Source organism: Equus caballus, chromosome 14 (genome assembly GCF_041296265.1).
Source record: "Equus caballus isolate H_3958 breed thoroughbred chromosome 14, TB-T2T, whole genome shotgun sequence".
In the NCBI taxonomy this organism is placed as follows: Eukaryota; Metazoa; Chordata; class Mammalia; order Perissodactyla; family Equidae; genus Equus; species Equus caballus.
The window spans coordinates 75,202,284-75,215,761 of record NC_091697.1 but is presented as its reverse complement, the minus strand read 5'-3'; the positions used below and the strand labels follow the sequence as shown (position 1 = coordinate 75,215,761).

At 41.9% G+C, this 13,478-nt stretch overlaps 1 protein-coding gene across 5 annotated transcripts in view; it reads right to left on the bottom strand.

Annotated features, from left to right (window-relative positions):
- Positions 1-13,268, bottom strand: part of EPB41L4A (erythrocyte membrane protein band 4.1 like 4A) — a 249,198-nt gene extending 235,930 nt beyond the window's left edge. For all 5 annotated transcript variants that reach the window (XM_014730732.3, XM_023617865.2, XM_070234449.1 and 2 more), the window contains exon 1: positions 13,009-13,268. In XM_014730732.3, the coding sequence (XP_014586218.1) occupies positions 13,009-13,107 (99 nt within the window). In that variant the 5' untranslated portion in view covers positions 13,108-13,268. The remainder of the gene's footprint in view (positions 1-13,008) is intronic.
- Positions 13,269-13,478: the final 210 nt, after the last annotated feature.

Sequence of the window (13,478 nt, the reverse complement as noted above, 5' to 3'; positions counted from 1 at the left end):
TCCCCCTGGTGTCTGCTGCATTCTCAGGGAGCAACATGGAGCTGAATTAACTGAGGACATGTGACCATGCACAGATTTGGTGCAGAGAATCAGACAGGTAAACTATTGGACAAAAGAATGAGTGGCTGGCAGGAAAAAGCAATGACAAGTAGAAACGAGTTTGTATGGAACATTTTGTCATGCAATGGCATTATTTAGATTCTAGAGGCTTGAGATTTTCTTCATAGAAGGAGCTGCCTGTAGCCTGTATATCCACTGGGATTTTTCAAGGGTTTGAATACTACTCAGTTCTAAAACGTGCAAACTGGAGAAAATTGTAAAGCTTATATTATGCCAGTTTCAATACTACTAAGATTTGCTACAATTTCCCTCAGTCATCCCTCAGGGGATGTCAGTCCAATTCCATAAAGCCATACTTGCTTCCTAGGCTTTAACCTGCAATCCTGCTGGGAATCTTGAAGTTCATGGTTGAAAGGAAGTCCCGGGAGTGGGGGAGGGGGCGTGTGTACAGAAGTGGTCTTCTAGTCATCCACGTTATTTTCCTGGGAGGAAAACACTGCACGTCATGCTGCTCAGGACAAATCTCTAGCAATTTCTCAGTATGTTTCAAGGTAATACATGAAAACCACATACCTATTTAAATGGTATTAACTTTTCCAACATGCTACACCTTCACCTATCAAAACTAACAGTTTTTCATAAAACATATGCAAAGACCCTTTTACCAGCCCTCCACCAAGTGATTTACAGAAAAAGTCTACCAAAGGCAAATCCTTTACACAATGTAAATAGCAACACTCAAAGCTGGTACACAAAAGTTTTTGGAAATCTAAATATTCAACCAAGGTTTCAAGTTACAAAAGCAATAGAAAGGGCAGGACTGAAACAATCCTATCAGTCCTTCTTCAAATATGGCAAATATTTACTGAACACCACTAGGAACCTTGTACGTTCTTGAGCATTTAACAGTGGATAAAACATACAATGTTTTACTGCCCCAGGGAGTCCACAAGAAATTTTTCTCAAAATATTAAATGTCAAGCATTTTTTTTTAATAGGAGTGTTTTCTCTGCTGAGTTATACACACTTACCTTACCAAAGAACTAATGAAAACAAGATGCATAAAGGACGTATATCAATAGAATAGAATTTAGAGTCCAGAAATTAATCTTCACATTTATTGTCACTTGATTTTTAATAACAGTGAGAAGACAATTCAATGGGAAAAAGAATAGTCTTTTGAATAAATGAGCTGGGACAGTGGATATCCACATGCAAAAGAATGAAGAATGGATTATAGACCTAAACTTAAGAGCTAAAGCTATAAAACTCATAGAAAAAAACATAGGAGTAAATCTTCATGACCTTGGATTAGGCAATAGTTTCTCAGATATGACCCGAAAAACACAGGAAACGAAAGAAAAAACAGATAAATTGGGCTCCATCAAAATTAAAAACTTTTGTGCATGAAAAGACACTGTCAAGAAAGTTAAAAAAAAAACCAGCCCACAGAATGGGAGCAAATATTTCCAATCAAATATCTGATAAGGGACTTGTATACAGAAAATATGTATATATTTTAAACTCTTATACTTAATAATAAAAAAGACAATCCCATTTTAAAAAATGGCAAAGATAGACATTTTTCCAAAGAAGATATACAAATGGCCAATACACACACAAAAAGATGCCCATCATCATTACTCCTCAGGAAATTGAAAATCAAAACCACACTAAGATACCACTGCACATCCAATAAGATAGTTATAATCAAAAAGACAGATTATAACAAGTGTTGGTGAAAATGTGTGGAAACTGGGACCTGTATGCATTGCTGGTTGACACGTAAGATGGTGCAGCTGCTGTGGAAAACAGTTTGTCAGTTCCTCACACTGCTCAGCCTATGACCCAGCAATTCTACTGCTGGGTAAATATGCAAGAGAAATTAAAACATATGTCCACACATAAACTTGTACATGAATCTTCATAGTGACATGACTTATAATAGCCAAAGTCCATTAACTAATGAATGGATAAATAAATATGGTATATGCATACAACGCAATTTTATTCAGCAATAAAATGGCACGAAATACTGATACATAGTGATTGAACCTTGAAAACACTATGCAAAGTGAAGAAAGCCAGTCACAAAAGACCACATATCATACAAATCTATTTATATGAAATTTCCAGAATATGCAAATCTACAGACACAGAAAGATTAGTGGTGGCCAAGAGGTGGGGACCAGGGGAGTTGGAAGGAAATGGTAAGTGACTGCTAAGAGGTATGAGGTTTCTTTTTGCAGTGATGAAATGTTCTAAAATTGATTATGGTGATGGCCGCACAACTTTGTGATAAATGAAAAACCACTGAATTACACACTTTAAATGAGTGAATTGAATGGTATGTGACTTACATGTTAAGAAAGCTGTTTTTAAAAATTAAATAAAAATTAAGAAGTCAAGCAGGTGCACTGTTTATACCCAGGGAACCTAGAAAGTAAAGAGGAGAAAGATGTCTTTTCTTTCCCGGATTCACTAGTTTACATCAATCTGGAAGTACCTTTTCTTATTCAGATTCATTCATCTAGTCAACATTCATTCATTGACACCTACTACTCCTTAGGAACCGGGCTCAATTGGAAATCCCTTAAAAAAGACCTAGTTTCCTCCTGGAAGGCTTTCCATGTCTACTAACAACAGCTACCACACCCATTAGGGTGGATGGAGCTAAGGGTTTCATGTATGGTACCTCAGGATAAGGTGGAGAGCCTCACCCTAACTTTACAGACGAGGAAGCAGACTCAGAGGGTAAGTGATGTGGCCAAGTTTACAGCATGAATAAATGGAAGAGAGAGTTAAAGCCAGATTTTTCTATGACCAAGACCGTGCCTTCTTCACCTTACTATATTCCTCCCAGGGTGATAAGGCAGGAAAGAATGGAAACTACTGCAATGAACTGCAGGTTTGATTAGGGTCAGAAGAAGGCGTTTCCAGAACTCTACCAAGAAGTCTTCAAACAAGGTGATACCTAAGCAGAACCCTGCTGGATGACGGCTGATACTTCACTCAGACAAGAGGAGGTGGGGTGGGGCTTTCCAGGCAGAGAAAAAGACACAGGTGAGAGGGAATGTGGACAATTTAGACTACAAAGCAGCTCAGTCTGGCTAGAATACATTAACAGGTACAAGGAAGCGGTGGGACAAAGGACAGAAAGAGGTGGGGTCTGCTGAGTGGCACCACCATGCTAAGGAATTTACAACTAAGCTGCAGAGGTTGAGGAGCCACTGAAGTACTCTAAACAGAGGGTAGGAAGACACTCTAGATGCCGTCACAGGGGGTTAACACTGGAGGCAGGGCCAGCGGTTAAAAGGCTACTGCAACTGTCCAGTTGAGAACTGAGAACGGTCTAAATTAGGGCAGTAGCAAGGAGAGGAGAGAAGAAACAAATCTAGAAGACATTTAGGAGGCGGGAATTCCAAGACCTGGAAGGATGTGGAAATTTAAGGGGAGCACACGTGCCAGAATCCTGAGCTGAAGGGTAGGTGGACACTGTTGGTGGCCAACCGCACCCACAGCTCCCTCCTTCCTTCCTGACTGAACCCTTCCCCCATGCCTCAGCCATTGCCTCAGGGAAACTTACTCAACCCCTACCCAGTCCCAGGGAGGATCTGTTGCCCTAAAGGTGATCCCATTGCCATTATGGTTCAAGAATGGTCAGAAGACTCACTCTGCTAAAAGACAGAAGGGAAAGTCGGCTGGGGGACTTCTAGAGAAAGTGTCTTCTCTCCTACAAAAGAGAAGAGATATTCCTATCTCGCACATTGCCATGTAAGAATATCATCTCCAAGACCATTTAGCCATCTGCTTCCACCTACAGATGACCCTAACTCCCAAGATGGCAGAGCACAGAAGAGACAGAGAACTTAGGGCCTTGATGTCATCAACCTACCCCAAACTCCTCTCCTGGCTCCTGGATTCCCTGATGGGCGAGCACATAAACTTCCTCATGTTAAAGCAGTTTGCAGTGGGACCTCTGTCAGCAGGAATGAAAGCATTTGAAAGGATAAAGATGGAGTCTGGCCTCACTGGCCAAACTAAGCAGCACAGGAAGAGAAGGCCTGGAGGGAGCAGAGGGGTAGGGATGGCAGGCTTAGGCATCTAGTGTGATATCCAGTAGGCAATCAGAAATAGAAATCAGATAAGAGGTAGGAAGTCTGGACTAGTGTACAGATCTGGAGTGTCAGCATTCCACTGTTAGCTGAAGCAATATGAGCAGATACAGAGATCCGACAAGTCACTGGTACACATGAATTTCCAACCACCACTGCTCCCCTACTTCTAACACCCAGCACGCCCCTCAGAGAACCAGCATCACTTTGGGCAGGAGTAGGGGGTTAGCTATCCAAAAGTGGAATTCAGAAAGAAACTTATAGCAAATAACAGATCCTATGTGCCTAAAATTCTTTTATCAAACTCTTACTATCCTCCTATGAGACAGGAATCACGCCCCTCAGCTTACAGATGAGGAAACGGAGACTAGTTCAAAGACAAGTCAGCTGGCCAGTCTCAAGGCAGACCAGGTTTGAACACAGGGCAGGGACAGGGAGAAGAGGGAAACTGAAGGTGACAGCACCCCAGTTAGAAGGCTGGTTTGGGTGCAAAGTGTGAGGGCCTGGACTAAGTTGAAAGCAGTGAGGATGGTAGAGAAAAAAAAAACAATTTTGAGACGTAACAATTAACGCAGCCGCGGCTCCAAGACTGACTCTCAAACACAGCTCTAAATGAAGGGCGAGGTGGGACCTGAGTGGTTTAAAAACTCAAACCTGTCTCTGGGCTAGCTGAGGGACCTGGCTCTCACTAATGTCACTGTTCGTACGAAAAGTTGTATTCTAAGCAAGGTCCTTTCCAACCAACTTCGGGAACACCATCCCCACAAAGTTGGGAACTCTTGGTATTACTAACTGTGCTTTCTCATGTGCCCAGAAAGGGTCGTTTCTTTTTTTTTTTTTTTTTTTAGGAAGATTAGCCCTGCGCTAACATCTGCCACCAATCCTCCTCTTTTTGGGGAGGAAGACTGGCCCTGAGCTAACATCTGTGCCCATCTTCCTCTACTTTATATGTGGGACGCCTACCACAGCATGGCTTCATGAGTGGTGCCATGTCCACACCCAGGATCCAAACCGGCGAATCCTGGGCCACCAAAGCAGAACTTGCAAACTTAATCGCTGGGTCACTGGGCAGGCCCGAAAGGGTCATTTCTAAACTCTCTGTTGCTGCATTGGGTTCCCTCCTTGGCCTTGGTCCTGCCATCTGACCTTTCAGTCGTTGTCCATGGGGGCAAGTGCTCAGCAACTCTTGGTCTTCGGTCTTCCTTGCCTGCCCCCATCTTCCTCCTGCTAACCTCTTGGCAAGTCAATATCCTGGGAAACAAATTTCTCACACCTTTGGAAGCCACTGCCAGGTCCTTTCACATCTTCAGGAGAGGCTCTGGAGGAGCCAGCTCAGCCCTTGGGGAACCTCTTAACAAGAGTGTTTAGTTTCAGAGAAATGGATTAACAATAGACAGCATTAGGAAGAATGGCTGTTTCACTGGAAAAAAAAAAAAACAAAAAAAAACCAGGAAATCCATACATGGCTCAGAGGGCATAGGAATGCAATCCACATTTTTGAGAATGGTACAAACTCTCCATATTGTAGTTAAAGGCTTTTTGAGTCACAAACTAAACTGACTGGTTCCTGACCTTAACACACCTAGCCTATACCCGCAACAAGCGATAACAGATGCCTGGTTAATCTTAGCATAGGAGAATCAGAAACAAATCCTGTGATCCAGAAGCAAATGGCAGTTACTCATTACAAGCCAAAGTAGGCTGACCAAGAGTGTTATATACAAGCTTTACTTGTGGCTAAATATCAGAAACAAAGAACCGCCAAAGCAGTCAATCTCAGAGAGGCTGGAAGGGCACAGCAAATCTGATCTGACTTTTCATGTTTATAACAGGCCTGCAGAAAAATACACTGTGCATCGGAATGAAAAACTTATAATTTACCATAAAAACCCAATATTTAACTTATTGACACTATCTTTTCCATTTAAGCCTTAGAGCAGTGTCAGGTGAGGTTTGCACAGCTTCAAGACTAAAATGGCTGATAGAGCAAGATTAAAAATTACACCGATGGTCCCTGATTGTGTGAAGGAACACTGTGAAGCCAACTGACACTTTACATAATAGGCGGTTTACACAATAGGAGACAAGGAAGAAAAGTAACTAGAATATGACGATCTATTATACATTCTTGAAATATGCCCTTCTTCCAAAAGATTCTCAAGTTGTAAAAGGAAAGTTATATTTTTTAAAAAGAGAGAAAGACTTAGTTACCTCTATAATACAAAAATGAGGGGACTCCTGTTTTCTGAAAAGCTGCTAGCCAGCTCTCGAGTGTGCTGCATGCATTCAGTCCACTGCACCATCTCATTTTCTACCCACCGTCAATACAAAAATTAGAGTATCTTGGCAACATACTTTTCACAGTGAGATTCACTTTATTCTAGGATCTTTCCTAGTAAAAACGAAATGGCACAGGAACCTCATTATCCAGAAGATTTTCAATATGGCCTATTCCAACCGTAACCCTCCACTCATTCCTCTATTCAAATTACAGTTAATAAGCATCTATTACACAAGGTGTACAGCTCTAGCTGCTGAGGATCAAGGCAGGGGCTTACAGGCTGCTGGAGGAGACACAGGTATCTAGAAATAATGCTCGTAATGAGACAGGTGCTGTTACAAGGACGTGTGGAAGGCCCTGACGAGCGCTTAACTCTGCCTGGGCAGGCTAAGTTGAAGGCTTCCCAGCAGATAGGATACTTGATTCAAGTCTTAAAGGATGGTTCAGATGAGTGTGTGCTTAAGGAAAGGCAAAAGGGTACACACCATTCTGCGGGAACCCCATGCATAAAGGGATAAAAGAGTCTGGTATGTGTGGGAGACTGAGCAGATCTGCACGACCACAGAGCAAGTCATTTGGGTAGGCAGGCCTAGATCAGCTAGGGTGCTATCTGTAGACAGGAATGAGGCACTAAAAGTAGGAGGAGAGAATGAGGAAAGGAAGAGAAAGAATAAAGTTAATATTCTCTGGGTGCTTACCACATGCAAGGCACTGTGGACGTATGAAGTAGGTACTATTTCGTCCCCATTTTACAGATGGGGAAGTTGAGACTCAGAGAAGATAAGTATCTTTCTGAAGGCCCCACAGCTAGTAAGTAATCAGGGGAGCCAAAATTTAAACCCAGGTGGTCTGACGCCAGAGCCCATGCTTTTTTTTTTTTTTTTTTTTTAAGGTCGGCACCTGAGCTAACAACTGTTGGCAATCTTTTTTTTTTTTCCTGCTTTTTTCCCCCAAATCCTCCCAGTACATAGTTGTATATTTTAGTTGTGGGTCCTTCTAGTTGTGGCATGTGGGATGCTGCCTCAGCGCGGCCTGACAAGCAGTGCCCTGTCCACGCCCAGGATCCGAACCAGATAAACCTTGGGCGGCCAAAGCCGAGCATGGGAACTGAATGACTCGACCACAGGGCTGACCCAAGAGCCCATGCTTTTAATCACTTCATAATATTGCTCCTAGTATAAAGATATTAAGTAAAAGACACAGATATCATATTATCTTCACTGACACGTAAGGTTACATGACTCACCCCTCAAAAGAGAAAAAGGCAGGCATCCAAAAGTTAGCCTGCATCCAGTGCGGAAGGCTGAGCATCAATTACATAAGAATAAAGGAAGCTGCGATCCTCTATGGCAGTGGTTCTCACTGTGATTTTGCCCATTGGGGGACATTTGGCAACATCTGGGGATATTTTTTGGTTGTCACAACTGGGCAAGAGGTGCTACTGGTGTCTCTGGGTAGAGGCTAGGAAGGCTGCTAAGTATCCTACAATGGACAGGACAGCCTTCCATAACAAAGAACTGTCTGGCCCTCTCTGAGATACAACCTGACAAAAACTACTGAAGAAAAGATGGTTTCCCCTCTTGTGTGTAAGCGTCTTAATAAAAATAGCAAACCACTGTCCATGTGGCTAATCCAAAGTTGAGCCGACTTTTGTCCCAGCAATTTAGATTTAACTTTATCATCGATCAGAATGTTTATGTCCTCCCAAAATTCACATGCGGGAAACTTAACTCCCAAACTGACAGTATTAGGAGGTGGGGCTTTTGGAGGTGATTATTAGTCTTCCTATTAAAGAGGGCCAATAGAGCTCCCAGCCCCTTCCGCCATGTGAGGATACAAGAAGAAAGTGTTCGACCCAGAAGAGGGCCTCACTTGTCCATGCTGGCACCCTGATCTTAGACTTCCAGCCTCTATGAGAAATTTCTCTTGTTTATAAGTTGCCCAGTCTGTGGTTATTTTGTTATAGCAACCTGAACAGACTAAGATACCACCCATGCTCAAAAGCAACAAAAGTTCTGCAGTAGTTAAGTTTGGTTTAAAGTTTGTTCGAGCTTAACATTGTAGAATTCAAGAAAAATTATATTAACGGGGCTGTAAAAAGTGTGGTCCACCAGCAACTAAGAAAATTATAAATACCTGGAGAAGGGCAGCTATTAGCAAGCTGCTGGAGGTAACAAACAATGCTTTCCCCCTTAAATTACTTCCAAACCATGGATGATGAAAGGTATCTTTAATACTTCTATTAAAGAAAAAAAACTTCTTGTAAAATTGAGGGGGCATTTCAGGTCTGAGGATCTATGTATAACACGGTGACTACAGTTGATAGTGCTGTATTATATAACTGAAATTTGCTAAGAGATTAGAACTTAAGTGTTCTCAACACAACATAAAGATAAATCCGTGAGGTGATAGATGTGTTAACTAACTTGATGGTGGGATGGGGTGAATCCTTTCACAGTGTGTACCAAATCATCATGTTGTATACTTTAATTATGTTACAATTTTATTTGTCAATTATACCTCAAGCTGAAAAAATACTTTGAACCATTTTTTAAAAACAAAAAATTTGAGGGCGCATTTATATACTAGGTCATCTACATGGCCACAACGTGGATATCGTATTTGAATTTCAGAAACTTAGATACAGGGTGGAGGAGTATTTCTATCCCGGTCACATCTAATTTACTAATCAATCAAGACCTGCAGCCACTCTGACATTAACAGAAACGTTGGTGTATGATTACTTGCTTCAACCTATTTTTATAAGGTCCGTGACTCTACCTTTGATATCAAAAAGATACAGGTATTCACATATACATTAATATGATTTGTGAAAAGCTATTGCGTTTCACTTTTTTCCCTATCTTCTTAGACGTTTTCTTTACCAGTCCAAATGGAATGAAAATTCTAGGTGAGATGCATATAATTTAAGTTCCCACCTGCTAATTGTCTGTCTAGTTTATTAGGAAGCTTCTGATCAAAGCATCAAAACTGACACAGAATATTCCTTCAGGAACCTCAAGATGATTAGGAAGTAACTTCATTTAAAAGTTAATGGGTGAACTGTACACTTTGTGTGAATTGTACAGTACACCTCAATAAAGCTGTTAAAAATGTTAATGGAATTTCCATCTTGCTGTCATATTGGTTTCATTAATTTAGTCAAATACATCAAGGGGAAAATGAACACCTCAGTGTTTATTACATTACTACTCAGAGGACTAAAATCTTGCTACAATGAAAATATTAATCTAGTTCATATTTGCAGCAGGAATTTTGAGGACTAAATTTGTATTCAAATCTTGTGATTTTTTTCCCCCTGAAAATCTTTTGCTAATCAAATGACAATCCATAAAAGTAGTCCGAGCCACACTCAAGGTTTGCTTTCTAAGAGAACAAAAAGAAAGATCTCTACCTCCCCAGGCACAGAACACTACAAAGGACATAACAAAAGTTTCCCTGAGCAAACATTGCTCAAAAAACCGAGAGACCAACCACAGCAGAAATTCCTACTTAAATAAACAACAGAGATAGCAGCAAAGAACAAACAGCCCAACAGCTATTGTGGGGCTCAACACACAACCAACAGCGTTCAGCTGATACAAACTTACGTTTTTACATCTTGGCTAGGGCCTGAACTATGAACTGCGTGCAAAAGACTTTCTGCTTGTCAAGGTGAGGTCAGGTCTAAAGCAAGTTAAGAAGGCATGTTTCTACCTAACGTTAGTATGAATACAAAGACATCCTTTTTTATTTTTTCTAATTATTTTTTAAACAGAAAATTATTTTCCACTTAAACGCTACTCTTCTTAAATATAAGAAGTGTAATTATTGTCTTCAGGCTGAAAGGCTTTTCATGGGAAGCCAATTTTTTTCTGAAGTCCATGGAAAAACTTTGATCTAAGTTGCAGAAAATCACTTTATAACTAACTTGTCAGTGCGTAATCTGGCGCTTAAATAAATCCAAGGAGTGTTTTAAAATGGCACACAGGAAAAAACGTTTTACCAAGATTCTCTCATATTGCTTCTACTTAAATTTACCACTAATCTGTTTTAACTCACAATGCATTATTATAACAGTAACACAAGCAAATTCTCAACTATTTAGGAATCGGTAAAATTTCTTCCATTATGGGATGAGATATGTGAGTAATTTCAACACAAAATTAGCTGTCTTCATTTCATTTGAGATAGAATTCAAAAAAGAATCATCTCAAAATAAGTGTTAGGAAATACTTTTGAAAGATAAAAAGACTTTTCTATTTTAATTTCAGGGGAAAAAATGGGCTAATTGATGTCGCATGCTTAACTTTGATTTTAACTAGGGATAATCAAAATTATCAAGTGTACTATCCGGGGGGGAAACACCATAATAGTAGTTATTGGCTCTTAACTTTGAAGTAATTGTTTACTATTTCATTTATAAACTAAAGCAGGAGTTAAAGAAAATGCCAAGTATGTAGAGAACGATAATATACACATTTTCATTGTGTTTGAATACTATCTACATGTGAGATGCCGTTCATACACTATTCCATTTATAAATATACATTTGTTTAATTTAGTACCTACCACAAGTAATAGGTGCTTAACAGGCATTTTACAGTAGCACAGTGGTTACAGATAATGAGGTTAACTTGAGCAAACAACATCTATGTTACACATATGGCCATCAAAATAATCGTGGCATGCTTTTGTGACACCGAAAGGGGCGAACAGCGTTGCAAAATGATTGTTTCCAACAAAAGCCTGCTTAAATTATTGTTTAGTTGAATGGCATATAACCAAAATAACAGCATTATCAAGTTGCTTTTGCCTTTGAATCACTCACCAATTTTCAACCTATTTGCAAAACAAGATAAGCACCATCAGGTTATAAAAAGTAATTATGGATCAGAATTTCTGATTCATGTTTCTTTGACAAAATTATTCCATTTGATCCCAAGTCTTGGCTGCTCTCTTGACAGAATAATGTACATGCTCCACAGCTGACAGCGTAAGGCTTTCATGACTAAATAGGAAGCTCACACTCCAGATGACTTTAGACTTTGCACATCAGAAAGATTTCTTTGTTGTTTTAGTATCAGATCGTCAGTTATCTTTTTTAACTGTTTTTAAGTCAGAAAATCTATGTATTATCAAAAATTTACGATGTCTTTGTGATTTCTGCTTATTTGCACAGTACACCAAAGAATGTTATATCACGTTGCAAAGTAAGTTTTTTTCCTGATTTCATTTAGGGGGGGAGGGGAGTGTTTTGGAAGAAAAAAGTTGAAAATATAAAATGAACACTCTCCCCCAAAAAAGTCTTTTATTGGTCTTGAAAGGAAACACCAAACGAGAACCTGACTGACTTGTGCTTGTTATAATTACTGAGGAAAAAATACGCAAAACAATTTCCTAAAGGAAAGGGTTAACTCCATCTTGTGGCTTTAATTGCTCATTTTTGCCCCTTTCTCCTGCAAAAGAGTGACACCTGTGAAATTAGAATTCTGTACACCTAGAATGGTAATATCACAGCTGAAGCTTCTGACCAGGAATAGTCTAGTATGCATAAAGCTATGTAAAAACTGATTCACACAAGGAAATGCCCAGGGCCTATGCCATTAGGGTTAACTGCTGAGATGTCAAGACTAGGACAGGACACTTGGCAGCTTGAACTCGATTTCTCAGACTGCCAGCTCTACGGGGGGTGAACGGGGGGAAAGGGAAGCGGTTTCCCTTCATCAGATTTAGCTGTTATCTAAAAATGCCTCAGTGATTTCAAACTGAAGGAGAAAGGGAAACAAAACAACAAAACGTTCCCGATTCTACTCACCCCTGGGGAGTTAGGTTTTTGCAAGAGCAAAACAAGCGCGCAGGCGCGTGCGTCAGGTTGTCAACTATAAACAGAACTCATCAAAATTAAGGAAGTGGATCTCTACAACCTCCCACAGCCTTTTTGTTTGGGCTCTCTAAGTTAATAGTAGTAATTGCATTTTAATGACCTACAAACAGACGCAAAGTTATTACTGAGTCGCTTTGAGAGACGTTTACTTAAATGTGGGGATAAAACCGGTTCGCTCGTGGAAAGGGAAATTATTTTCCGTCCAAACGTAGCAATACCCAACCACAAACCGAGGCGACACAATCACAACTACCCGGTAAAGGTGTTTCAACGAGTGAACTATTTTCCTTCCCCAAGGACACTATCGAGATAAAAGCCTTCAACAAAGCCGAGGGACGCGTGCCTTCGGCGCTGTCGGCAGCCTGTCTATACCACTCTGCGCCTCTTCAGGAGCTGCCGGGGCCTGAACTGCTTTGGGAAGGCTTTGGGTCTCAGTCGCAGGATCGTGGATTGCAGCTGAGAGTTGGAGGTGGCAAACTTACTTTCCTTTAGGAAGGGACTCAAAGTTACCCCACCCTGACACGTCCCGTCTACCTGGGCGCAGAAGGCAGCTGCGCTCCTTCCCACGACGCCGTGACAGCCCTCAAACAAAGCCGCAGACCCTCGAGCCCGCCCGGCTGCCGACCCCGGAACGCGCCCCGGCTCGCGCCCGCGCCCGCGCCTACCTTGATGCCCTGCTGCTGGGAGGTAAGGGTTAACTTGGATTCATCCAGGAGCAAAACTTCGCAGTAAAATTCTTCCGGAACAGCGCAGAAACAGCCCATGTCGGCTGTGGCGTCTCCAGCCAGGCGAGAAAACGGCGACCCAGGCGCTGAGCCGTCCCCTCCCCTCAAGCGAGAGGCATTAATTCATTGTCCCCGCCGCGGCTAGGGCGTGAGGAGCAGTTCCCGGCGGGGCCAGGGCCGCGCGGGCGGGAGCTAAGGAGGGCGGAGAAGCCGGGAGAGTCAGCGCCCGGGAGCGGCCGGGGAAGTGCCGGCGGAACTGGGCGCGGAGGGCGGCGGCGCGTCCCCGCGCATCCTGCGGCTCCGGCTCCTCCGAAGGCGGGGGCGCCGCGGCCCCTTCCGCAGTCCTGGGGACGACGAAAGTCGCCTGGCAAAGGGGGCAAGGGGCAAGAAAAGGGAGGGACGAGAGCTCG